At 42.8% G+C, this 27874-nt stretch overlaps 1 protein-coding gene across 1 annotated transcript; it reads right to left on the bottom strand.

Annotated features, from left to right (window-relative positions):
- Positions 1-27105, bottom strand: LOC117536001 (ski oncogene-like). Its single transcript, XM_034200707.1, has 7 exons — positions 26952-27105; positions 11218-11384; positions 10433-10548; positions 8916-9220; positions 8130-8452; positions 5649-5879; positions 1-3507 (listed from the first exon to the last, which is right to left on the bottom strand). Exons 1-7 carry the CDS (start codon positions 27103-27105, stop codon positions 3328-3330), a joined length of 1476 nt encoding a protein of 491 aa, XP_034056598.1. The 3' UTR covers positions 1-3327.
- Positions 27106-27874: the final 769 nt, after the last annotated feature.

Genomic DNA, 27874 nt, shown 5'->3' with positions numbered 1-27874 from the left:
ATCTGGACAAACAACTTTATTTCTGGTAATGCATCTATACACTGTACATTCAGTCACTGTAGTATATAAGCATAGCTATTTTCAAACATAATCTCATAAAGTCCTTTACTTTACAATATAGTCCGTGTCGTGAGAGAAGGGAAGGGTCGTTGGAGGAGGAATGAGGAAAAAGGCGTGAAAAAATTAGGGAAACAAGGAAGATAGATGAATAAGCCAAGCTTTTTTCACACTGTATATGTGGCATTAATGATGGGAAAGCTTACATTTACCTCTTACATAAAAATATTTCTAGAATTGTAAGGTTTATATAGAATTAGCAGCAGCACAGGGCTAAAAGGATACATGAGGATGAGGGGAAACAATCTGCAAGGTGGCGTAGTTATGTGCATGTGTGTGTGTGTGTGTATGTGTGTGTCACCCATACGCTAGGTCTACTATCTGATACTGAACATACTGTTAAAAATATATATGAACTGGTGAAAAAAGTCATTCAATATAAAGACTCTACAGTAAAAAAAAATGAGAAGATATGGATTAAATGTTTATGTAGGGAATATTCTCTTACGCACTGCCTTTTTTAAACATTTCAGTTAAAACACAAATTTAAAAAAAAGACAGCTATTGTAAGAAAAGATTTCTTTTTGAAAAAGGAAACACCATGTACATATATTATACAATATCGTAAATGAAAAAAATATTTACATTTGTAAATTCTTATTCAAATCCTCACACTGGCTAGTATTTGTCTATTAATATGGACTGTTATTGCTGCGTTACTGTCCATTATTTAGCAAAATGATTCTCCTTTAGAAAACAATACGCTGTTGAACGGCTTTTTCTTTTTGCGCGGGAAAGTGAAGAGCCAATGTCGTTATTTTCTCCCTTCTTTTGTAGAAAACCATGAGTAAAGTAAACTACGCATAGGCTATCAACTCTTTGAGTGTAAAAACAACTACAAAATGTACCAATTTGAGGTCTGCCAAAGTAGCAGACGCCGCGATGTTCTCTGAGCAACATCAGTAATGTTAGATAAGAAAAGGGCTTCTAACATAATGCCCTCTGTGTTATCCTCAACAAGCTGGGAATAAACAGTCTGTATATACAACCCAAAGTAACATTTCATCGAAGCAAGTGGCTTTTCAAGATCTTCTATAAAAATGGTTTGAACATGCATATCATTGATTTCAAAAGAAGGAAAAAGCACTCATTCAGAAAAAAAGCCTGAAGCGTCTAGCGTTTGTTCAATTACTCTCAGCACTGAAAAAGGAACAAAGTTTGTAAACTGGTTGGTCTTAAGAATACTGTTAAGAAGAACTGCTGAACGAGGGAGGGGCTTTTGATTTGAAACCTGCAAACAGGAAGGTGATGAGAGGCCACGCCCCCAGCAGCGTCATCATCAGTGTTCCTTCTCTGGAAACCCTTCGCCCGCCCGCGTCCAGGCACTTGAGGTTGTCCAGCATTGCATTTTTTTTTCTTGTCTTTAGTTTTTTTTTGCAAGAGTGGAGTTTTGTTCCTTAAGAACAATATACTGTGTTGTTTTTGTATTACTTTTTCCTCTTCTAAATAAGACAATTTGCTTTATATTGCATAACACAATAAAACCTTTACATGTACAGTATCAATGCCCAATAACTGACTATATGTATGGCAAACTCAAATTTCATGCATAAAGAAAATATGAGTTTTCAATTGAAGAAAGTGAACATAACAGACAAGCAATAATAAAATATCTCCACAACAACAACCAAAGGAAAAATAGCATTAACACAATGTACATTCTGATTGCATTGTACCCACTGTGTGACGGATGCTGCCTTTTGAATAAAATTACATTTTATTCCTCCAACATGAGAATTTAGTTCAGGCTCCAATAACAATCACCTCACATGCTGTTAATGATGTTTGTCGGAGTTGTAACCGGGTGCGATATTTGTGTCAATTATTTTACAAAAGCGGGAGAGTGCTTAGCCCAAAATTGTCCAACAATCCCAGACTGCATCAGCAAGCAAGAGGTTCTTTCTTTCCATTTATTTACAAGACTTTGCCTTTAGAAAACAGAACAACAGTATTTATTGGAGATGCATATAATCAACATAATGCTTACTGGATTTATATGGTAGCAGTCATGTATACGATGGTGTTTTTCAAAGTAAGATTGAAGACAATAGTGGGAGTACAATGCATTATAACAGTATTTTGTTATGACAAAGTGCGATTCATTATTGTAAAGTCAAAAAAAACAAAAACATACATTTATATTTACATACCTTAATTTAATTAAAATGAACATTTTGTGGTTCTTGTCACCATATCCAGCCCACCATGATGTCATAGGTGATGCTTCTGATGTCATTTGGAGTAAAAACATACCGGCTCTCATCGCTCGAGTGTAAGAAGACAATAAAACCACACTCACATCTGAAGGATTTATCTTTACAAGATACACACTTCAGGGTTTTGTTAAAATAACAGAAGGCGACAGAGTGTGGCTTATTGGCAGCAACACTGAGATGTTGGATGTTGGTATTGACCATCCAGAAAGTGCTCACTAAAAGGTGCCTTTAACCCGGCATGTTTTTATTCCCAACTCCCAATCCAGGGTGTGATCCACAGAGAGGAGGATCTACCCAAATGCAAGCCCACTCACCACTTGGAGAAATTAGAAATACATGATTTTATAAAGCAACAATGGGAGGAAAAGAACTTTGAACTGGATGCTTTTCCCCTCAGTGGACTGCGATGGCTTCCTGAAAAACCGACAAAACCCCGGTGGCACTGTGGGAAGTTCATTTGCTTGTTATGTTCATATTCTGATTTATTTGTATCCTTTTTATATTTTTAAACTTCAATAGCACAGAGAAAAACAGAAACCGTCTCATGTTTTCTTTACATTTCGCTATGTAGTCTCTTAAATAGCTCAGAATGCCCTCCATCTTCGTCATGGCGAGGGGACGTTTGGAGGAGATTATTCCGGTCTGTTAAGTGTGACCCCCTCCTCTCCACAGCTGCATTACTCTAATATAACATGATCGTCTCTCAGCACTAGCACCACAGACGCCTGTCCCTGGATCTCCCCTCAAATCTGCTTTTTATTCTTGTGATCCTGGTTTTTAGTTCTGTGAGTTTGGAAGTCAGTGTTTGATTTAGTAACACCTGTTTCCATGTTGCAGTGTTTCCAGTCTTTCTCCATGAAAGCACTCACTTGATTTTTCATGGGTGTTTCTTCTCTCTGTGTCTGCTCGGAGAGTCTTTCATTTGTGAGTGGTGGGGGGCAGAAGATGGGGATCATGGCGGGCGATTGGGGGATGGGGGGGGTTGGCTGCTGGGTTAGTTTTCAGCGAGTGTGTCCTGAGGTGCCCCCTCCTTGTCGCTGGGCCAGAGTTGCTGCTGCAGCTCCTTCACCACCCTCTCCAGGTGCTCCCGGGCCTCCCGCTCCAGCAGCAGGTCGGCTCGGAGCTGCTCGCGGTCGGCCTCGGCGTGCTGCAGCTTCATCTGGAGGTCCTCGATCTGCGGAACACATGGCAGGAAGCAGATGTGACTAAAGGACGACTGAGCTGTGTACACGGAGTTATTCATATTCATGTTAACTCAAAGGATATTTTCCTACAGTCTTGCTCGACTGGCAGATTGGCTTCATAATTTCAACAACTTGTGATTTACATAACTGATTTATGTCAATATAAGTTCTTACAGAAACAAGGTCATAGAAACGTTTCTAGATTTGAGCATATATTTGAAGAGACAGTCTCAATGCAATGTGGGAGTTTTAGTCAAAAGTTCCCTTTGTTGTGTGTTCCACTATCAGTTCATAGATCTCTGTTAATGACAGCCTTCTAGAGCGGCTGCAGTCTCTGAGGGGGGGTTCACAGACCCAGCTTGAGAGCATAACCTCCCTCTTGTTTTGTCTAATCTGCATTTCCCATGGTGCCTGAAGGAAGCCAACGTCTCTTCCTGTTTCCCTTCGGAGCAGGACTTATCCCACGTCTGTGCACTCGGGGCTACACCCATTTATTTTTGACTGTGGAAGAGGAAATGTGGCTTTTTTTACTTGCCTTCTCCTCTGCTGACCTTGAGTGTATTTGAGACAGTGAAACTCTGCAATTACTGCGAGGGTGTTGACATTATGGTCTAGACTCTCTACCATCACATTTGTACACATTGCACTGTTAGTGCCTGTCTGCATGCCGGGCCACGCTTGGCTTAATTTAAACGCTCCCCATGTTACTCAAGTATCACTGAGAGATTAAGAAACATTTCATGGACACAACCAACCTTTATAGTCTACTTGCCAGCAATGGGAAACCGGAAAGGTTGTGTACCCCAACCCCAATGTTGAATACATTTCTGACATTTTAAGGGGGGAAAAAATATTTTTGAGTCCCCTTAAACTAAAACATTGAACCAAAATGTATCAAAATCAGCCCGACGTGAGAACAAATTAACAAAAAATGCAATAATTCCTCTTGTAAATATCAGGAATTTATTTAACATCCTCATTAACCTCCAAAACCACACCAAAATGTTCCAAGTCGGCCTTGCCTTTTTTCAGCTATTGTCTGCATATTTAATGCTTAATAACGCAACTTATGCCAATTGTGCAAATTGCCCAACATATGCAAGTTAGCATCCAGCAGTTTCTATGAGCTGGAGAGGGACCCATACTATACATTTATAACATACAACTTTGGGGTACTCAACATTTGCAGGCAAACAATGAGAGCTGGTACACACTATAACCCTAACACAGGGGTCGGCAACCCGCGGCTCTTTAAGCCCTCTACTCTGGCTCCCTTGAGCTTAGACAAAACTAAGAAGGAAATAAAATACAAGTATTTGTAGGACTATTTACATTTTGTTGCACGGTAGAAAATGTTTCGTATCTTGTATTTTGAGGTGATACTGTGACACAAGAACATGTAAAAAATGGTTTTAATTAGGTCAACTAAAATATGCGTCACATCCTGCTACGATCCCGCACCAGTGCCTTTTCCTGCAGGCGAATAACCTGACCCCCGGCTCGATGAGCGAACTATGGATACATCAAAGAAAATAAAAGTATGGGAGGAACACAGGATTGAATTCTGCGTGGACAGAGTTATCTGTTTTCAAGCAAACGATGCTGGTTTTCCGGGATGTTTGATATGTGGAGAGAAGTTGTCAAAGGTGCTGCAGACTTACGTGTCGAGGAACAACACGGAAGAGGAAGACAGCTGACGATCTTCAGTCATCATTCAATCAGTTAACTCTTTTTAGGGTGCAGCTATATGTTTTATTTATTTCAAAGTGGGCCCATTTGAATTATATTCATTTTCTTCAAATGTGCAGAGGACTCCAAGTGCTGTGTTGATTTATTTTAAAGTAGGCCTGTGTCTTTTATTCTCCTTAGAAGAGTTATTTGTTTATTATTAGAGGTTAACAGTTTTCTATAATGTAATAAATAATAAATGCAAAAAAACTGTAGTTTTTGTCTATGATATAACAATATATACAACTTCACAAGCTATCAAGCTATCAAATATGTTTTGCGGCTCCAGACAAAAAAAAATTGTGGAAAAGGGGGCAAAATGGCTCTTTTGGTCAAAAAGGTTGCAGACCCCTGCCCTAACCCTAAGCGATTGAAAGCTACGTTAGCGCGCAGGCTAACTCACCTGTGCAGAGTACTTGGCGCGGAGCCTCCCGGCCTCGCAGCCTTTGTCACACACTCTTAGCTGCCGTGCCTGCTCCAACTCCCGCTTCAGACGGATCCGCGACTCGTTGGCTTCCTTCATCTTCTTCTCGCTCTCGGCTCGCAGGCGCTCGATTTCCTTTCTCAGGTTTCGCTTTGCCTCGGTCGCCTCCCGCAGCTTTTCCTTTTTCGCCACCCGCAAGAACTCCAACTCCTGGAAAAAAGACATGTAGAACTCAGTCAAAAAGAGAGTTTCTCATAGAGGGATTGTAAAGGGTGGGCTCACAGCATTTAGCTTTCCTTCCTCTCAATTACTGGAAGTGTGTGTGTGTGTGTGTGTGTGTGTGTGTGTGTGTGTGTGTGTGTGTGTGTGTGTGTGTGTGTGTGTGTGTGTGTGTGTGTGCGTGTGTGGTGTGTGTGTGTGTGTGTGTGTGTGTGTGTGTGTGCGTGTGTGTGTGAGAGTGTGAGAGTCCATTGAACTGCAGGCACTAGCCTCTTGCCTTGATTTCCCGCCCTGATTTATAGGACATATCTCTTCATATCTTGATAACACACAAACCTCAGTAAGGACTCCTCTGTGTTATGTAGTGTCTTTTTACTCGAAACAAATCTTCTTAGGATCAAGAAAGGCATTTGACCCGGTAAATACTACACTATACGATGATACTTTATTTTAGGATCAAGTCTGCATAGTTTTTCTCGCAAACCAGCAGCTTTATTTACAACATTAAAAAGGTCAAGAAAGATACAAGAAAACAAACATATAACATTACAATGAATGAAGAACCGCCTCCATTGGACTCCTTCGTACGGTGGCCCTGAAGTGCAAGACACTACAGCATTTCACAAAACACTTAGTTCAGTGTTTTGTGAAATGCTGTGGTGTCTTGCACTTCAGGGCCACCGTACCTTTGTTTACTTCAGTAACATAATGACATCACTATGTGACACTCGCCCTCCTATTGGCTAGCACTCCAACACATTGAACGTGATAGGCTAAGGGGCGGGACATCTCTAAGCGGTTGACCAATGACAATCAGCCAGCTAACCAATCAGAGCAGACTGGGCTCTGGTTTCAGACAGAGGGTGAAAAGAGGTGCTGCAGCACAGGCAGTATGAGACAAATAAAGAGACCCTTTACTCCTCAGATTGAACTCTTTCCCCACCGTCACTAAACACAGCAGGAATGAACCGGCGGCTGTTTTTAAGTCAGGCCACATTTCATTAAGTTGTCGGTTGGTTGGATTGATGTTGCCTTCCACAGCTCCTGTGAACTCTGATGGAGAGGGAAAGTGGAATGCTGTCAGGCTGGACTAGCTTTTCTCACTCAGGATGTGTTCAGTGCTGCTCTCCCACTTAGACTCCTTCGTCGGCATTTTCTTGTTCTCAGTTCAAGGCCAAAAATAAAGATGGAAGTCTGGCCTTTCCCTTCGCTGCAATATCCGCTCTCATTGTTATTACTTGCCAACTCATGCTAAGCTTTGCTGACAGTCATCATGGATTCTAATCCACTTCTACATTTTGATGCCTGAGCTCAAGTCATTTCCTCAGTGAGCCAACTTTGATAACTTTCTGTCTGCTCTGATTTCAAGAACATACAGAGAGGCTTAATGTGAGTCGCTAGGGCTTTGAAATGGCATTCTCTCAGCCAACAGTCGAACACACCATGCTGCCATCACTAACATCACTTCATATTCCTTGTATATATAGCATATCCGTGTTAGAATAGACACTTAATAAACAGGGTTGCACATTTCAATAATTACGGCTGATCTTTTTATATCAGGCCGTTTGTCATGGTGTGTAGGTTTCTCCACATTTGATTGCGTAACAGTGACTTATTTGACTGGTTGGTGGCCTTGAATGGCACAGAGGTTAGTTTAGGTAAAGCCCTTTGCTCATACGTGGTATGGAGATTAATATACATTGCAAACAACTTTGGCAGAGCTGTATTAAAAACATCTGCGGCAAGTTCAAGTTGAAGCAGGAAGGGTTGAAGCTAGTCTTGAATCCAAGCAAAGTCTCATTCAATGGAGAAGTCCAGGTAAAGTCACACATTTATGAGTTGAGATGTAGGTAGGCTACTATTAAGTGACATACTTTTACATTTTGATCAATGAAAACTGAATAAATATAGTTTTTCTTATTTTTGTTCATCCACGGATGTCTCTGAATACAATAACAAGTAAGAAATGTTTTCATTCAAATCTCAAGTAGGGCCATGTTGTAACATAGTCAAGTCTCTCAGAGTTTGTGATGTGTGTATAAGTCACTCTGAATGGAGCTGGGCTCACAGTTTCCCTCTGCCTCCTGTCTGTGTGCTAACTGCTAACTGCTATCCTAAACACACCTCGGACCTAATCGTGTAAACAACGCACATATATGCAACATGTATCAATGTTCTCATCGGGAAGGGAAAGTACATTTCGAATGGGTTACTGTTGATAACACAAACGGCCCCCACCTGCTGGAGGCTGCGTTTGGCCTGCAGGGCGGACCCCAGCTTCTCCTCCTGCTTCACCCTCATCTTCACGATCTCGTGCAGGAACTTCTCCTTGGACTCTTTGGAGTCCAGTCCGCTGTCCAGCGCCTGCCTCAGACTCTCCAGCTCCGACTCTAGCCCCCCCTCTGAGGGGGCCACGGGGGCTGCAGTGGGTGTGGGAGGGGGGCCCTCAGCCGACGTGACGGTGCAGACGGGCCCCAGGGCCCCCGGCGAGCTCAGGTCCTTGGTTAAGCTGCTGGACGAGGTGAAGGATGGCGACGACAGGGAGGACAGGGAGGATGTGACTGTGGGGGAGACCAGGACACGGGGGTGAGGTTTGTGTAAAATACTCTGGTGGAAACTAAGTTTACAGGTGTATCAGCCCCGTATCAATGTACACATGTAACACATTCTACCTCTGCGCCTTCACAACTTCACAACTTCATATCATTCATCTGTTTGCATCTCACGTATTTATATATTATAACAATAAGCACTATTATTTCGCCATACAGCATTACAGTTTACATTCTATTTAAAGCTCATCTTATTTGACTTGTATGTAGTTACATTCTCCTGCATTACTTGCTAATTAGTCTTGCAACATTCTCTTGCACTATTTGTATTGGTTTATGTCTTATACAGTATATTGATGTTGCATTGTTGCAGGATCCTGGGATGGTCATTGCATATTTACACTGCAGCTCTGCAGATGACAGTACATTATTTGAACCTGAACATTTCTAGTTTCTTAAGTTGTTTGCTTACATTCATCGCGGCTTTCCACTTCGATCTCCACCTCAGATTCCTTGTCGTCCTGAGGGGGGGGCAGCGGCGGCTTGCTGGCGGCTGCGAGCGGGGGGCAGGGGGGCTCCGGCTCTGGGGGCTGGAGCTCCTCTGTGGCTCTTCTCTTGCGGGGCCTGGAGCTGGCGCCCTCGCCCGGGGGCTCACTTCCGCTCGGGTGGGAGGTGCTGGGTACCGACAGGGACATTGGACCTACCTTCCCCAGGGGCAGCGGTGTGAGGGCCACATTGGGGGCCACCGCTTTCTCTATACTCTTGTAGTTGTAGAAGCTTTGAGAAAAGAAAAAAAAGACAATTTAGATTTAATTTAGGGCTGTACCATTAAGAAAAAGTAAACAATTGCAATATTTAGAAATTGTGATATTGTGAGGTTTTGAAAATGATTGAATCATTACCATTGAAAAATATAGTAAATGATCAGTGTGATTATATAAGAGGATCTGTATTCAACACATATGTTCTATTAAGTATTCATTTGAAGGCTGGGATATCTCTGCAAATCAACAATATTTATTAAAATTTAAAAAAAATTATTGTAATGTTTATTTTATTAGCTTTTCTTTTTAATGACTGATTTTAAATGCCATTTTCTTAAAGTCTTTCATTTTTTGTAAAGCACTTTGAATTGCCTTGTGTTGAAAAGTTCTATATAAATAAACTTGCCTTGCCTTAAAAATTATATTTTAACACATATTTAGTCTTCTCCAACTATTGTGCCTCCTGAGATTTGAATATTGCACAAGTCCAAAATGCAATTTCAATACAATTGTGATTAATTGTGCAGCTCAAATGTATGTACAACACGTTAAAGGTTACTTCATAACCAGGAGCTGAGTTGTGCATGCATGCAAACACAGTAGCATACTGTATGGTCAGATTGAAGCGTCCAGCGAAGTGCCTGCAGCTCTCTCCTCCCACTTTAGGAGAAACTGGGCACTGTGATATGGTGCAGCCTGCTCTGGCAGCGCCACGCCAAGTGGGTGCCCAAAGTGTGAGTGTGTGTCAAATGTGTGTAAGTGGAGGAGTGTGGGAGGCTGTGGTGGAGTCAGACTTGACCCTCTGACACCAGCCCACCCAGACAAGCGAGAGCAGCTCATCAGATCCAACCCAACAAAATGGCCGAACTCTGCTGCAGTAAGAGCTCCTTAAAGTCTAGATATTAGTTCTGCAGGGATGAGTTTTAATGGATCATATTTTTCTAAAGGTCTGTGGTAAACAGATTGTGTTCTGCCACATAAAGTCCAGCGGTGATGACGTTACAGTAAACAATGGTTTAGTTTGTTTTAGCCAAAAGCTAGCCTCTGATTCTGGCGCTTGTGTCCACGGTGTGTATCTTCTGCAGGAATCCAGAATCCAATAAAAAAAAACACATTGGCTTCTTGTCGAGGGAACCAGCGCAATGCTAACTTCAAAAGTGTTTCCTCTCTGAAGCACCCTATTGCTGTCATGTGAGTGAGGTGTGTTGGTGCTGTGCTGCCTCACCTGTCTCTCAGCAGGGCCAGGGGGTGACTGGAGGGCTCCTTCTCTCCAGCAGAGATGTGGGGGGACCAGGGTCTGAAAGCTGAGGGTCTCTGTCTGGGCTGGATGCAGTTAAGCCCCTGAAAAAAGACAAACATAAACCTGTTATTCTCCAAGTAACAAAAGTGACTACCAAAAAATACTGTTGCGAGGATATTTGGAGGATATGTTTTCAATGCTGACGAGCAGTGCTAGACATTTTGATATGCTAAGCCAGGACACACTTACGGAAATATAGCATTTATGTTTGATACACAGGCTTATTGTAGCTGGCCTGACAACGAGTTTGAGGACGGAATACACTGGTTCTAGGACTCCAATTCTCTGCAACTTTAGACTGTATTATTTCTCTGTGTGATATATTTATCAGTGCTATAGCTTGCAGTCAATGTGATCAGCTGTACTCAGTCCTTTGAATGTGAATGTGTAACTGTAAGAAATTGTGCAACCAATGAATTGTTGAAGACATTCTAACCGTATCCTCATAGTGGATTTTTTGGGAATATTGCTCTTCACAGGGGACATTCATCATTATTTTGTGGTTATATTGTGTTACACTGCGCTGCCTCTCAGTAAGTGAATCTGGGGGGCTCATGGCGGCTACAGTTACCCCCTCTGTGAGCACCGCGTGCCCAATCTAAATTTAAGCGCTACCCTCATCCGAAAACTTCTGTAGCCTATAATATTACACCAAATCTCATCTCATGCGTCACCACCAACATCTCCCCCCTGAGCTCAGCAACACGGACCTTATTGGCGGCGGACAGGGACTGGAGCCAGTCGTGCTGCTTCTCTTTGTCCGACTGCAGGGCCGGCGAGGGGAAGTCTTCATGTTTGGACCGTTTGATAGGGACGGGGTCAGATGCCTGGAGGAACACAAAGATATTTGATTTAAGTTTTAAATAATTTGATCTAGCTGTATTTCACTTAGGCAGTATTTTTTACAAAGACATAATGGGCTCATGTAATATGGAAGAGGATTAGGGGCTACATGAGGAAAGATCTTTGGGACGTGACCAAAAGTACAACACAAATTGGAGTTGTCACTTTTCTGAGATTAAAGCCAGAATTCTGAGATTTTCAACAAAAAAGAGAAAAAGAGAGAAACATTATTTTCTTGTCAGAATGAAAATAACATTTTGAATTCTGAGAATAAAAAGAAAAAACTTTTGGTCACATAAAAAAATACAGTTTCCCACAATCCCAAATACAATAACAAAGATATATAAAAATATGTATATACCTATATATATATATATATACCTATGAACAGACACATTTAAAGATATAAACACAAAGTGAAAACAGTATCCGTGCTGCTTGAAAAGGGCTCACACATGTGCGCTGGGTGGATTACTGCTCCCTCGTCATGTGACTGCACAGGTTGGCAGCTGGCTAAGAGCTGTCACACTATAATGTCAGTGAACTGAGAGTGCACCCAATAGTGTCAGACAGACAAATAAGAGTGTGTGTGTGGGTGTGTATGCGCGAGTGCCAGCGGAGGTGTCTGATAGCTGGAAGTGTGTTTAAATGTAGGTGTGGTGTTGACTCTGTCACACACAATCCAATACAGCTCGGTGTGTTTGCTCATGGGCAGCCAAGAGAGGAGGCTAGAGGTGACTGGGGCAGTGTGTGTGTGTGTGTGTGTGTGTGTGTGTGTGTGTCTGTCTGTCTGTCACACACAGATACACCCATACAGAAAAAAAACAAGCAGGGGTTTGTTTCTCTTCCTCTGTTAGGCTTCGTGGCTATGACCTCAGTCTCTCCAAGCTGTGGCTGTCACTAGCTGCCACACAGGCGCGCACGCACACGCACACACACACACACACACACACACACACACACACACACACACACACACACACACACACACACATACACACAGTAACAGCAATGCATAATTGATTGAACACAGTGTGCTGCAGGAAATGAATAATCCAAATCCCTAAAAAAATGGTGAGTGTTATGTAATACAAATAATATGAAATAACTTAGGAAATGTACCACTTATATGTAGTTTTAAAACAATTAAGTGGATTCAAACATTATGATCAACCTATTCCACAAATGTGAAATATTGTGAAGTGTATTATAATAGCATTGAACTTGCATGCAAAAACAACTCTTTTTTAGACTGTTAAATCTCCATGAATCTTCCTGACAGCTGAAATGAAAGTCTTTCAGCTGTCAGTGTGTAGTTATGGAATTACCTTCGACAAGCGTTTTGTTCTGACTCACTGTTTAAAGGTTGTGTGTTAAAGTGGAGGTCACACATGTCATGCTGGCTCTGTCAAACCAACAATATTTATAGAGGGGATGTTTTCCCTCATCATACACTCTCTCTGGTGCTCTCACTCTTATTTTCAGGAGTGCGGCCAACATCAGTGCGCACACACACACACCCCTCCTGCGTGGTGTCAACAGGTGGTCATTTGTAATGGGGTTAGATACTCTCTCTCTCTGGCAGTGTGTCATGCTGTGCCACATGTCTGTGTAATCAGAGCTGCTCTCACAGGAAAGTAGCGTGGCTAGACGAGGTCTGCCGATGTGACAGCTGCCCACTGACGTGCAGCTCCATGACTTTCAATGACTTTCCATAACGCCATCGGTTTCCCTGACCAACAACGCTCTTTTCTATCTGCAGTACACATTTGTTAAAGAGGGCATAGTGTGCTTATTTTCAGGTGTATATCAGTATGTAGTGTCTCTACTTTAAAGAGTCCTCTCCTGCTGATGTTCAGGTGTATATCAGTATGTAGTGTCTCTACTTTAAAGAGTCCTCTCCTGCTGATGTTCAGGTGTATATCAGTATGTAGTGTCTCTACTTTAAAGAGTCCTCTCCTGCTGATGTTCAGGTGTATATCAGTATGTAGTGTCTCTACTTTAAAGAGTCCTCTCCTGCTGATGTTCAGGTGTATATCAGTATGTAGTGTCTCTACTTTAAAGAGTCCTCTCCTGCTGATGTTCAGGTGTATATTAGTATGTAGTGTCTCTACTTTAAAGAGTCCTCTCCTGCTGATGTTCAGGTGAATATCAGTATGTAGTGTCTCTACTTTAAAGAGTCCTCTCCTGCTGATGTTCAGGTGTATATCAGTATGTAGTGTCTCTACTTTAAAGAGTCCTCTCCTGCTGATGTTCAGGTGTATATCAGTATGTAGTGTCTCTACTTTAAAGAGTCCTCTCCTGCTGATGTTCAGGTGTATATCAGTATGTAGTGTCTCTACATGTCTCCATGCTTTAATGTTCAGAAAGCTCTTTATTGTTCTCATACTGCCTGTGCTGCAGCACCTCTTTTCACCCTCTGTCTGAAACCAGAGCCCAGTCTGCTCTGATTGGTTAGCTGGCTGATTGTCATTGGTCAACCGCTTAGAGATGTCCCGCGCCTTAGCCTATCACGTTCAATGTGTTGGAGTGCTAGCCAATAGGAGGGCGAGTGTCACATAGTGATGTCATTATGTTACTGAAGTAAACAAAGGTACGGTGGCCCTGAAGTGCAAGACACCACAGCATTTCACAAAACACTGAACTAAGTGTTTTGTGAAATGCTGTAGTGTCTTGCACTTCAGGGCCACTGTACGAAGGAGTCCAATGGAGGCGGTTCTTCATTCATTGTAATGTTATATGTTTGTTTTCTTGTATCTTTCTTGACCTTTTTAATGTTGTAAATAAAGCTGCTGGTTTGCGAGAAAAACTATGCAGACTTGATCCTAAAATAAAGTATCATCGTATAGTGTAGTATTTACCGGGTCAAATGCCTTTCTTGATCCTAAGAAGATTTGTTTCGAGTAAAAAGACACTACATAACACAGAGGAGTCCTTACTGAGGTTTGTGTGTTATCAAGATATGAAGAGATATGTCCTATAAATCAGGGCGGGAAATCAAGGCAAGAGGCTAGTGCCTGCAGTTCAATGGACTCTCACACTCTCTCACACACACACACACACACACACACACACACACTCACACACACACACACACACACACACACACACACACACACACACACACACACACACACACACACGCACACACACACACACACACACACAGCCTATGGGCAAAGTCTCTGTGCCACGTGCCAGTCCTCGTCTCGTGGATTACCGGTTGCCAACAGCTTTCCATCAGGGCGAGATCCGGCCCGGTAATCTTGGACGGAGGAGAGCGTCGGGGGTCAACAATTGGCAGCGGAGCTTATGGGGCCGCCGGTGGGGGGGGCGGAGGGAGAAATCTGCATGTCTAGATTACTGAACAGTGGGACTGTGCGACACGGAGCACAGACAGCCGGGTGGGAGTTCCTGTTTCAGAAGGCGGCTTGGTGATGTCAGAGGCTTTGGGCTGTTTCCAGAGCAAAAGTGAGGAGTCATTTACATTTCATTTGATTCATGTGAAATGATACCATTAGTGATATCTTCCTAAGAGGGTCCCTCGGATAAAAAATTAACAAATGGGGCTCTGTGGCGGAGGGTGTGTGAGATGAAAACATGAGAAACCCTGCGCTGATACACACACGTTCAGACACACACACTCAGACCCTGACTGGAGGTGAATGAGACCCTTTACACTGCTCTGCTGATAAGCGTGCGATTTACAGCTGCAAATGATAGCGCAGGGCTAACCTTCAGAGACACACAATAATGTGAGTGTGTGTGTGTGTGAGTGTGTGCATATACCCGTGCACTTTGCAGCCCATCCCCTTTATGATCCGGTGTGGATTACACAGCATAGACAGGATGTCACACTTCTAAAATAAGGCTTTCAGATTAGCAGAGGTGTGTGTTAGACGTGCTCAGACAGCAGCTCACACACCTCACAGTGAGAGTATGACACCTCGTAATATGGAGCATTACCCTGGTATCATGGCGATGCCGTTAGCCTTTTATTAAAAGTTAGATATCACTTCATTATCATCATTCATGATTCCAAGGAGTCCCAGTGCTGTGTGCTCTAAAAGCTAGTTTTTTAGGAAGGATATTGGCCAAGAAATGACACAAAATATCAATATTGGATGTTTAAAGCACATATCTGTGAAATGCTAATTTACAGTCCCTTACTTTACACATGGTAGCTGAGGAACTCACAAAGCCTCAAGTCATGGGGAAGCATGTGTGGAAATAGTGAGAGTGGCAGCCCCGTCTCAGCTGCCAGAGGGGGGCCACAGGGGGGGCCACAGAGGGGCTCATGTGTGAGCACGTGTCTGGGCGAGTGGATGTGGGTGTACATGTCTCTTAGTATGGCTGTGTGTGTGTGTGTGTGTGTGTGTGTGTGTGTGTGTGTGTGTGTGTGTGTGTGTGTGTGTGTGTGTGTGTGTGTGTGTGTGTGTGTGTGTGTGTGTGTGTGGCAGAGACAGGATGGGTGGGGTGATAACAGACTTCTCGGTTGAGACGCTCTTTTGAAACTCTGCTTCAGAACACTTCCTCTGTCTGCAGACTAGTGATGTTTGTCTAAACACATGAAGCATTTTTCTAAAATATTACAGTACACAATCTCTTTCAAAATGTACCTAGCGAAACCATTTCTGCTCGTGTTGATATTTCTGAAAGGTTTTATGTGTGTTGTTACTCTAATGCCTCTAGTGCACAATTATGCAGTAAATAACTTGATGTTTCAATTTTTCATTTACACATGCGAGGGACATTGAATAGAGATCCCATCTTGGGGGATCTGCAGATATATGCAGTTTAGAGAAATAAATACATAACAGTAGAAACACAACTGTGGAAGTGATACTTGTTATACTTTCACTAAAGCTGCAGACATCTTTATAAAGCTCTGAGAGATCCTTAAATAGATACATGAAATGTTCCTGGGCTCTTTACCCTGTTGTTGCTTCTTTAATGAATCAAACTGGTTGTTTGTGTCAGCAGGTTAACTGCCAAAGTCACACTTTTGAGAGTTTTGATCAGCTGATCAGACTGTATTGAGGGAGTTGGTGGAAATAGAAATCCTAGATGTAGCTTCCTGACAATATAAGTTCTCTGACCAACGTATCCATATATCTTTTCTGTTTCAAGTTGGAATTAGAGTTAGCTGCAGTGAAGAAAGCAACACATTTGGAGGAAAGGCTATTCTTGTTGGACTGCTGGAAAGAAGCCAGAAGGGGCCTTCAGGGGAGCGCAGAGACTTCTGTAATGACCGCCCTCTAAAAACTCCATCTCCCTGGGATCCCAGCTGATGTGAAACCTGCCCTGTGAGCTCAAAAACAGGACCACCAAATGAAAGCGCCTTGGAATAACGCCGCTCTTGAGCCACAATCATTTGTTCAGAAAGTCTGTAATTCTATCTTTACCCGTGTCCTTGTTTCATTTTTCTGCAACTCCCTCCTCTCGCTGTCCATCCCCTCAGAACCCCCACCCCGCCCTGTTGGTCTATCTGTCTGAGAGCGTTTCCTGTGTCATAGATTACAGGATGTCCTCTACAAACAAGCAAGATTCCAGTCGCAGAGAAAGAAAGCAAGCTGAATCATTTGCAGAAGCACAGCTAAATGAAGTACCGGGGCTAAAACAGCTTCCAGTGCGGTCTGGAGGACCAGATGACTGTCATAAACCAAACCCCAACTACCCTTAATGATATAACTGCAAAATCTGTCAATTGATGGTCAATACATTCCTACATAAAAGAAGGCAACTATCTTTCACTGTGGCCATTACCTTTGTGAGAGCCCATTATTGCTTTGACTGCATAATGTGAGTCAGTGTCAGGCCTGCATAGCTGAGACACACAGCGTGTGGTGACACGGTGCCTAACAGGTTTCCTAAGCAACTTCCCGAGACTCCGCTCAGATGAAAGGCCAAACAATGTTTTCTTTGCTCTTTCTTCAGTCAGAAGGGCGAGCGAGCCGCACCCTGCCTGTGACCTGACTTTGGCCTCCCTGCATGTCTCGCTGAGGGGCCCCCCCCCCGGAGGCAGAGCTTGGCTCACCTCGTACAGAACAGGCAACGCAAATCCCACATATGCGGGTAACAAACAGGTGTTGGACAACATGTGGTTCCAGAATGTATGCAGGGAAAGGGCTGACCTGCAGCTCTCAGGTTCCCGGATGAATTCATGAACTGTTGAGGAAACAAACAAGCTGTATGCAGGACTCTTTCCAAAGAGCAATAATGTCAACAATAACAAAACAAACAAAGACTGTGACACCACTGTTGTGCAATAACAAGTATGTGCAATAATTAAATTATTACTTAATTCCTTCATGTTACACTTAATTTATTTCATAAATGCTGCTGCTACTTTTTTACCCGAATGTGTACTTTGTAAATTGTAATAACCTTTAATTTTTATCTTAAATATGATGTGCTTGCCCTTTATCTAATAGTGCTTAATTGTTGTGTCTCTATCTTCACTTTTTCTGTTACGATGTAAACGTCCCCTCTGTAGGACGAATAAAGGGATTGTGATTCCCCACCTCTCTGTGCTAATTCCTCAGTCTGTGCAGTTCAACACCCAGAACAACATGCAGGATAAAAATACAGCGAGCGCCGTGGCTGCTCAGCCGAGTGAGATTCCTCGACTGTATGTTTGTGGGTTACACACACACGCAGAGCTCCAATGTTGGCAACTAGTTCATCCCACCGTCGTCTCCTTGGCTGAGGAGTCACAGAGAACAATAGGGTCTCTGTCTTCAGCGAAGTAAATAGCAAAAACACTTTACATAGTTACAGTCAAACTATTGCAGCGCTGCTCTGCGAAGGATCACATTAATGTCATTACCCCGGACTCTGCTGAGGCGCAGTTCCGACTTCAAGATGAACTGGTTTGCTGACTACACTTGATATTACCTCATCTATTATTCACTTGATACAGCGCAGAGTCATTTCTCCTGCGCTCAGCACATAAGTAACTGTGTTTATTTAAGTTATAAAGAGCGAGTTCCAACTTGTTTAGCTAGTTGGAGAACCGGGTGAGGACTTGAAAGGAAAGACACCTGCCAGGGGAAGAAACACAGGACTGTGTGCACGTGCATGTGTGTGTGTACAGACAAATAGCAGATGTTCAGACTATCAGGTAGCTGTATATATAGAGCGGAGGCTCCAGCAGTACCTGCCTGTACCACGGCTCCCCACATAAGCCATCATGTATCTTATTAGCAGGGAAGCTTCTCCTGCTACTTGAAAGAAAAACAAAAAGACACTTTGTTTCCACAGCCCTCGCCAAAAACAGCTTGTATTGATACTGCCTCCGAGTAAAATCTGCTAGCTCTCCTGTCGCCTCCCAGCGTTTTCCTGGAGGGACATTTAGAAATCTGACATTTCAATTCCTTTTTATTGCACAATTTATATTTGAGAATCCCCCCAGAAAATGTAGTGGAATGAATTACAATGCATTCTATACTTCCAGGAAGAGTCCAGAGAGGCTCGTAGACAAAACAGATGCCCCTTTCACACCAACGCGGTTCCCGTTCTAGCTCCGTGCTAGAGCTTTTCTGGTTCGGAACCGGTTTTTCATTTCAGCCCCCGTTTTGTTCACACCGCCCAGAGCCCGACTGGTGCTGCCGCGGCTGCGTCATGACGTCACAGTTTACGTCGCTGATTTTCTCCCCAACGGCGCCGGGTCGATGATCGTGTTGCTTTTAATCATACAAAGCCAGATTAAATTAAATAACTACTTCTCAACCCTTGTACTTTTCTCCAGTGCCGTGGTTCATTGTTTATTAATGTGTTTCAGCGGCATCTACCGACCGCTGCAGTGCTGCCCGCTGTTTGGCATCACAACGCTGTTATGAACGTTTCTCTGGTATAAAATGGGTGATGTTAGCATAGCAACTACAGCTAAACTGACTATCTTGACTACTTGTTGCTATCCTATTGTGGCATAAGCCGTTTTCTTTATCAGGCTCTAGCTCTGAACCGGCCCTGGAACCGCGTTGGTGTGAAAGGGGCTAGCTAGGCCTACGGTTCAATACTTGTAGCAACCATTTAAAACAACTGCTGGATAAAGAAAGCCTTTAAATATGCAGGGAAATGAATTAAGTGTTTCTTCACAGTTACTATTCCGAAGGGGAAAAGGGCTGACATGTCCAAACACATCAGAAAAAACAGAGCAGGGAAAGAATGGAAGAAACAAACAAGGGTTGGAAAAGAAAGAGAAGTGTAAACAGTTTGTGGCAAGGGATCAAGTCTGAGCAGAGAGCAGCAACAGATGATTCCAGGATACAACTCAGCTAATCCAAAAAGCCATAAAAACAATCAGACTCATAACGTGCTAGACCACCAAAGCTCTCTGTAACAGCCCACACTCCCTGAAGGACTGTGTAGAATCTCCAACTGAACCTAGAGCATGGAGGTCACCAACATTACCAGTTGCATATGACAACAGTGATATGCATGGAAAAGAACAGAGAAAGAATAATAAGAGGGAAGGCAACAGAGAGCCCTCCCTCTGCTCCACGAATGAACACGGAAAAAGGGGAAGGAAAGGGAAGAGATTGGGAGGTTTGGGAAGGCAGCAGGGTCTTCATTTCCTCTCGCCAAATTTGCTTTGGCAACTCTTTCCGTGGGAATGGTTAGAGACTGGCTCTTGTCAGCCGGAGAGAGCCAGGGATCGGCCCACCGAGGAGACGGAAAGCTCAGAAGCGTAACATGGAGACGGGGGGTGGGTGGCTAAGTAAATACAGCTGGACTTTTCCATGGCTTTCCTTTTCCATCCCTTGCTTGGCTGATGCTGTTTTTAAAAGGATCAAATGCTAACATTAACATGCTAGACAGATAGGTTGGATGTGTCCAGTGAGTGTCATTAACTTTGTGAAGTTAGTGTTGAAGACAAATGTCATTATTCATTTGATATCTGACCTCTAATACTTGGCCACCAATGTGCAACATCCACCATTTTTTGCAGCCAATACTGGGTATTGAGTAGGGCTGCTCAATTAATCGTATTTTAATCGCGATTACGATTATGGCGTGCAACGATTACGAAAACAACGTAATCGAAATAAAACGATAATTTTTTTATTACTTTTTTTTTTTTTTTTTTTTTCAGTTGAATTCTACTTAACGTTCAGGGTAATCAACTGTTAAAAACATACTGTTCACATTTTGTTCTCCAATAAATGGATGTTTTCAAAGTCAATGAATAATCGCATTTAATAATCGCAATTACGATTATTAACCCAAATAATCGAGATTATGATTTTTGCCATAATCGAGCAGCCCTAGTATTGAGGCAAATGTTTAGGGGTTGAAAATCTGATTATATTTTAATATATTTTATAATAATGTGTACATTACATTGTAAACTTAGCAGATCAACTGTAATCACAGAAGAATATTGACCTGCTCGCTAGAAATATGATTAAATTATTCCCAACAAATATATTTATGTGTATTTATCTATCAAGAAATAGCAGTTCAAATGCTAATATGGGCTTGTAAATGTATTGGCATTTTACATTTCCAATGTACTTTAGTTTAAGAAAAGCACCCTTTTAAAATGTTATACAAAAATAAAATGAAAAAGAAACAGTGTGCTTTCATCATTACAGTAGATTGAATATCAATCAGTCCTAATTACATTCATCATTCTGACGGTGGATGACACTGATGGGAAGACATAAACAAACCCTGGTTATGGAGTTCATGTCTGCTGCTTTGCTATTAGATAGCCGAAGAAAGCCAGAACATTCATTTAATGTCCCTTTTATGATCTTAGGCAGCAAATGTTTAAGAGCCATCTAAAAGCTGGATAATTGAATTTGCTCACTTTTTAAGGTTGTTCTTATCCCTGCATGCACACTACTGGATTTACTAATTGATCTGGCTGTGTGAGTGTGTGTGTGCAACTACTTCTGATTGTGTGTCATATATAAAGAGTTCATGCTTACTAGAACATAATAGTAGATGACAACCTTTAAAATGTTATACAGTATTTCTGATTAAAGGCCTGCAGTTCAGTTGAAACACTTCTTATTTCCCTAGTTCTGGTTGGAAGAAGCTTGGCGGCTTGAGTGCAGAGGAATCTGCTGATGGCTCTTTTCCTTGCACTGGTGCAAAAAGTTGCTATGTTTCAAAGGAGGCCAGATGTGAATCACGGGTGGAGAGGGGAGGAGTGTGTCTGTGTGCAGGATGGGGAAATGCAGGGCCTGGGGCATACTTCTGCTTGGCGTGTAACGTGCCCTAAGGTTGAGGTTGCTTGTGAAAGGGTTAAGTCGCATGGCTGAGCAAATACATAAATAGCACTGGGAGGAGGGGGGTGCTGCTGGCCTGCAGGCGCAGAGGGAGCACACACACACACACACACACACACACACACACACACACACACACACAACACACACACACACAACACACACACACACACACACAACACACACAACACACACACACACACACACACACACACACACACACACACACACACACACACTGGCAGTTTGATTTCCAAGTATTACTTACGGGGCACTGAAACACAAGCAGGCATTTCGGGTACCCCAACCCCAGACTGATGCACATGAGTTAACATGTGACAACATGCCCATTAGGGCTGTGCAAACACACACACACACACACACACACACACACACACACACACACACACACACACACACACACACACACACACACACACACACGTATGTTTGCAACAGAAACATGCCATAATTGTGAATATCATCCCAACGCCTAACAAATTCTCAACCCTCCTTGTACATGACATGTCATTTAGAGACACTTCAGTACTGCAGACTACAGCGGTAACTGTGGTGAAGTATCTTGCCCAAGGACACTTCAACATGTTGACAGCAGAGGATGGGTATCAAAGCACTGACCATCTGATTGGAAGACACCCATTTACCACCTAAGTCACAGCATCCTTCTTAACTACACTTAGATTGGCAGCATAAAATAACCCCTTCCCTGCTTCAGACAGGAAGTGTTCACTGATCGAGTATCAGAATATAATATGGAACATTTGAAATACAAAATGAATTGTGTTCGTAACTATTACCCATTCTTATGTATTGCATTTAATAGGCTAAAAGGTCTGCTAGACTTTCTAAAATGGGCCCGGAGTGGCTAATAATGGTTTGCCTTACTGAGAGTGTCCTTGCACTTTCAGTTTGCTGCATGGATCCTCCTGTCAGAGAGCAGGAAGAGGGGGATTTGAGTGAGGGTGGGGGCTTTCACTCAAATCCCCTCTCATCTTACAGACATCATTACGCCTGCTAAAGCCTCATCCCTGGAGCCCTCCACTACCAGGGGCAGGGATGGACCACCAATTACAGTCTTAACCTCCAATCCCGCGTCCCTGTCCCTCTCTCACTGACACCTCCAGCTGGAGCAGCTTTAGAGCGATGCCTCCTCATGAGACACTGGGAGCTGCCACCGTTACAGACACTGGTGGGTTGGAGTGAGAGAATGTTTCCACTGCATAGAGCCGCCTGTGGTTCACCACCACAGTTTGACTATGGCTACAATGCATCATAAATAATGCACATTCTATTATGTTGTCTTAAACTTTTAATATGAAGCTGTATTACGTGACGCACAACTAAAGAAACAACATATATTGAACAAGATATAACAAATTTGACAAAATGTTGTTGCTGTTGTATCGTCCAGGGCCTTTTGTACTATATATTATCATAATAATATTTTGTTAATAAAACCAGAAAGTCAGATTTATTTACTGTTTCGGTCGTGAGGTTTTATTTTTCATCGTATCCAAGTGCATATTTTCAAGAATTAAAGGTGTTTTGCTCTTTAAAAAGGGTGTACTTGTATTATTATGCTATTATATTATCATTTTATCAGCAGCATAAAAAGTGACAATAATACAGATTATCGCAATTATTTTTGGCACAATAAATCATGCAAGAAAAGTTGTTGCGGTGACAGGCCTTTGTAGAACTGTTTGTATTCCAACATGTCTCGGTTCAGAACAGATTGCTCTTCTTAGAATTATAATCATGAGCCAAAGATAGTACATTAAGACTGTAACATTGAAAACTGTACTGAGTGATACATAGAATATCACACTCTCACTCAGTATGAACAATAATGAAAGGGTTTTCTATGTGTAGGTCATGACTTGTTCTTAAGCTTGTTCGACCTTGTTCTTGTCCTAGAATCATCCCCCATTTGAACTAGCATGGCATGGAAAATGAACAAGAGCTTAAGCAGCCGTTCAGGATGCTATTTGATCCAGAACATGTTATTCCTCAGTATTCAAAGACCCTTTATGGAACGCCTGAATACTCCACTTTAAAACCCAAAGACCCTCAATTATCAGGGGCCCACCCAAACAGGTATCCAGAGCTGGAATATCAACTGAATATTGAGTATATAAATAAATAACCATGTGAAGGAGAAAGCAAGAGCAATAAGCTCCCATCTAATAAACGGAATAATATGCATTGGATTTGTAAGGCTTGACTTCCAGTTCAGTTAACGTCGCAGTGTACAGAGAAAAGGCTCATGGGATGCTATTTGGCAGATGGAGGGGTGAATGGTTGATAACATAAACAAGCCTGCAGCAGTGGAAGCGAAGGTGATATGACAGAGGATAGTGGAAGGTGTGAATCTAACAATGTGTGAGACTGTAGTGTTGCTCTTGTTGCCACATCCCACCCCCCTCACAGCAGCACCTGGAGGAGTAATGAGCCATAGTAAACAAGGTAGGTCATTGGCTCAGCGTGAATGAATAAATACGTGTGTTGATTACCCAGCTCAACTATGTGCCTGTGTTAACTGTAAACAGTGAATGGGTGTAGGACAGAATTCTAGAGACAATGACGTAGTATTTCTAATTTAGGAAGAGGAATTGTTTTAGCACTGTTGCGTAAACAAACCTCTGCATGACTGCTAGACTGACAGTTGAGCACCAGCTACAGAAAGAAAATCCACTTCTTTCCCTTCACCTATTTGCACAGGGCGCATTATGCCCAGAGCATGATCCAGTGAGACGCGTGGGATCCAGCGGTCGGGGAAGGATGAGATGGGAATGGGATTAGGACTGTTTGAGGAATTGACACCAGAGGGGGTCAGCAATGATGGTTAAATCCTCCAGCCGCTGTCTGCTCAATCCCCTTGATTCAAATCCCAGGATCCCCCCTAAGAGCAGACAAGAATCTGACGCACCAGAGTGAGAAACTAGTGATCTCGACATGTGTGGGGTTCAAGCTTCGGACAAATGTAATGTCGTTTTGAGCGTTGGTCTCTGCATTTGATTCGTTTTTCTGAAAGGTCTACCAATGAATCAAGAGTTTAAAAGAGTTTAAATGTCCAAATGATAGTCTTTATCCTGGCTTCAACCTTCAAAATCTAACATTGTGGGGGAAATTCAGGTTTCTCTTAGAAAAAGAAATCTGTCCAAAATATATCTTCTAGAAAGCTTTTATTAAAAAATAACAGATACTAGTCAAATGTGAGATAAGCTTACAAGCTCCCCTTAAGCCATGCTGTTTCTGAGTAAATGTCTAACCCCTCGCTTGACACAAACCTACGAGTCGAAAGGTTGAAAGAGCAGCTCACATGGCCAGAGGCTTCACTCCTGCTCCTTCCTGTCTGTGGGGCGGGATTAGGTCAGCTGTTTCAGACACCGTGACCAGCCACTGCCTCTCTCCTGACCAGCCCTCGTCTGGCTGCTTTTAGACAAACCACTCAACACACTGGGTCCTTATGTGCTGCATAAAAATGCAGCTGTATCTATTGATGGCCATGTTTGTTGTAGTTGGGCATTAAGTGGGCCAAGCACAGCCACACTAATGCATTTGCAGACATGGTGGGTCAATTAGAGCTCCACGCTGAGCCCATCATCCAAAATGGAGGAACAATCTCTTACACATGAGGGCTGCTGAGATGCAAGCTGTGGTCTTCGAGTGTTTTTATGTGTGGAGAAGCACGGGAAAACAAGCGGAAGGGGGGTCAAATGAATGAGGCGTGCTGTGTAAAATGTGTTGTACTGATTTTATGGTAGCTACATATATAATGCAGGCTTCAGAAAATGTTTCCCAGGAACAGTGGAGGCTAATAATTCAGTTTGATAGAGAACCCTTTACATAGCTCTAAAGTATTTCTTGCTTTTTACAACACGCTGAAGTAGACCTTCCATGCCGGGTAAACAACATCTAAAAATATCAAACTCTAAAATCCACTCCAAGATAAGATACGATAAAATATATTGAATAAAAACAGGTCAATTTTTGTCAAACTTGCGAAAGTTCCCCGAGACCCACAGAAGCAGTTTTGTATAATTGTACAAACTGGACAACACTTAATGACATAAAGCAGAAAAGGGATACAATAGCTTTCTTATATTCCCCATAAAATATAATCACACAGAAATTCCATCCGCAGCACAAAACGCTGTGAAAGTAAAGTACATTAGGGTGGAAGACCCCTGCTGAGAGTGGCAGCAGGGATACTCCCACACAGACAGCCTTCCACTTAACTTCACATTTAGAGCACAACACAGTCAAGCAGATGCCTGAGCAGCCAATCCCCACTACTGCCTGTGATAAGCATCTCTCCCACAGTAAACACTGTAGTATCATCAGAGCAGGGCAGGACCTCAGAGAGCAGAAGCATCAGGATTAGCAATAGCACGTTTTCCCATCAGCTTCGCAATTACAGTAGCTATCTGTCAAGTGAACACACCTGAGCCTCAGACAGTCTGATGGTATGGAGATGAGAGGTGTTTGCTTTTCACGTTCCGGCTGGTCCACTCAAATGTGCATTCAAGCTGTGTTGTTTAAACAGCATTTCACATCTCCAAACCAATACAAAAACAGAGAGACTGGATGTGTAAATGGTAGTCTGCCCGACAGGAAGTTACCAATCCCAAATTGACAAAGAGAAATGTTCCAGCCAGAGAACATGTCAAACGTGTCTCGGTTCAATACAGATGGCTCTTCTCAGAGTTGTAATCATAAGCAAATGATTGTACGTTTAGACAACATGTCGTAAGTGATGTAGCAAGTCACTTTCACTAGAATGAACCATATTGTTTTGAATTTAGGTCATGACTTGTTCTCAAGCTTGTTTGAACTTTTTCTTGAGAATGAACCTCGATTTGAACTAGCGTAATGTAGAAAATTAACCAGGGCTACTATGGCTGCATGGATGCTATGTTATCCAGAACATGTTCAGTACTCATGAAAAACAATATTAAAAAAGAAATGAGGCTAAATGTGTAGAAGGTAGTCTGTCGGACAGGAAGTTAGCAATCCCAAATTGACAGAGAAGTGTTCCAGCCAGAGATGAGGTCATGTCCTCCTCAGGCTAAGTGGTGTGTCCCGGGACCTTTACGAAAAGAGACATGTTCCTGTAACGCTGCAGCTGGAAAATTACAGGTCATTAACCAGCAAACTGGAATTCAGGCTAACACTTGAAATAGGAATCCCTGGGGGGACAGAGCAGAGAGCAGCCCCCTCCTCTGCTTCCATAAAGGTATTTGAAGAGAACAACTATCCAGGCAGAGTCCCAAACTGTCACATACATTTCCTGGGGTGAGAGAAAATGGGTGCCACTGCACATGTTGAGCATGTACCAGAGTCACATATCAGTGTCTGCACGCCTCTGTCTGCAGGCTCCCTCTGAGTGGAGGGAATAATGGTCTGGGTTGTTAGCGAGCACTCCAGTTGCGCTGTGATGGGAATGTTTTTGACAGCTTTCAGACACTTGGCACTAATGATGTTCTGCATGACCTATGGCCAGCTGGGAGTTTTTTTCTCCATCAAATCAGTGAGTTGAACCATTTTTCTCAAAAAGTTTACAAAAAAGCGCCGCTATCAACCGGTATTGCTGAAGCTGTAAACAAGAAGAACTACTTTCATGAGGGCGTCCGTCTTTTTCCGACTTGTGCTACTGGAATGCTGTCAACTCGGATGTGACGTCACTCCCAGTTCCAACTACCATTGTAAATGGAACGTAGCATTACTGGTGATGATGTTTGGGACTGTGTGGATGTTGCTTACACTGGCCATTGCTGCACATACCCAGGACTACCTTCAATGGTGCATCTTTACTGAGAAAGGCCTACCACACACAGGTATTACATCAAAATCTATCTGTCAGCTGGCAGTACTTAAGCAGATGACTCCTCTAAAATCCAGCAGTAAATCAAATCCCTGTCATGTAGAAGTATAGTAGCCGTGATAGGTGAAAGCCTAGTTACAGCCAATCGGACAGAGCAGAAAGAATGAACCAATCAATGAGCACCAGAGGCTCCCTAAGGAACAGCGTGGAGCAGCGGAGGGTTATTGTAAATCAATTGTCTGCCAATTCATTTCCATTGATAGCATCAGAATAATGACATGCGTAATAAAATGGTAATCAGGGCCTTTGGCTGCCGGCGGTGAAGTCGTTTGGCAATCTGAGCTGCAGGGGAAGTGGCAGTGGCCCACATTCTCCACTCATGCATTGCTGAACATGTGTGCACTTATTCATGTGTGTACATCGGCAGTGTTTGCT

This window comes from Gymnodraco acuticeps, unplaced genomic scaffold (genome assembly GCF_902827175.1).
Source record: "Gymnodraco acuticeps unplaced genomic scaffold, fGymAcu1.1, whole genome shotgun sequence".
In the NCBI taxonomy this organism is placed as follows: Eukaryota; Metazoa; Chordata; class Actinopteri; order Perciformes; family Bathydraconidae; genus Gymnodraco; species Gymnodraco acuticeps.
The sequence above is the reverse complement of the archived record's forward strand: the minus strand, read 5'-3'. Positions and strand labels throughout refer to the sequence as shown.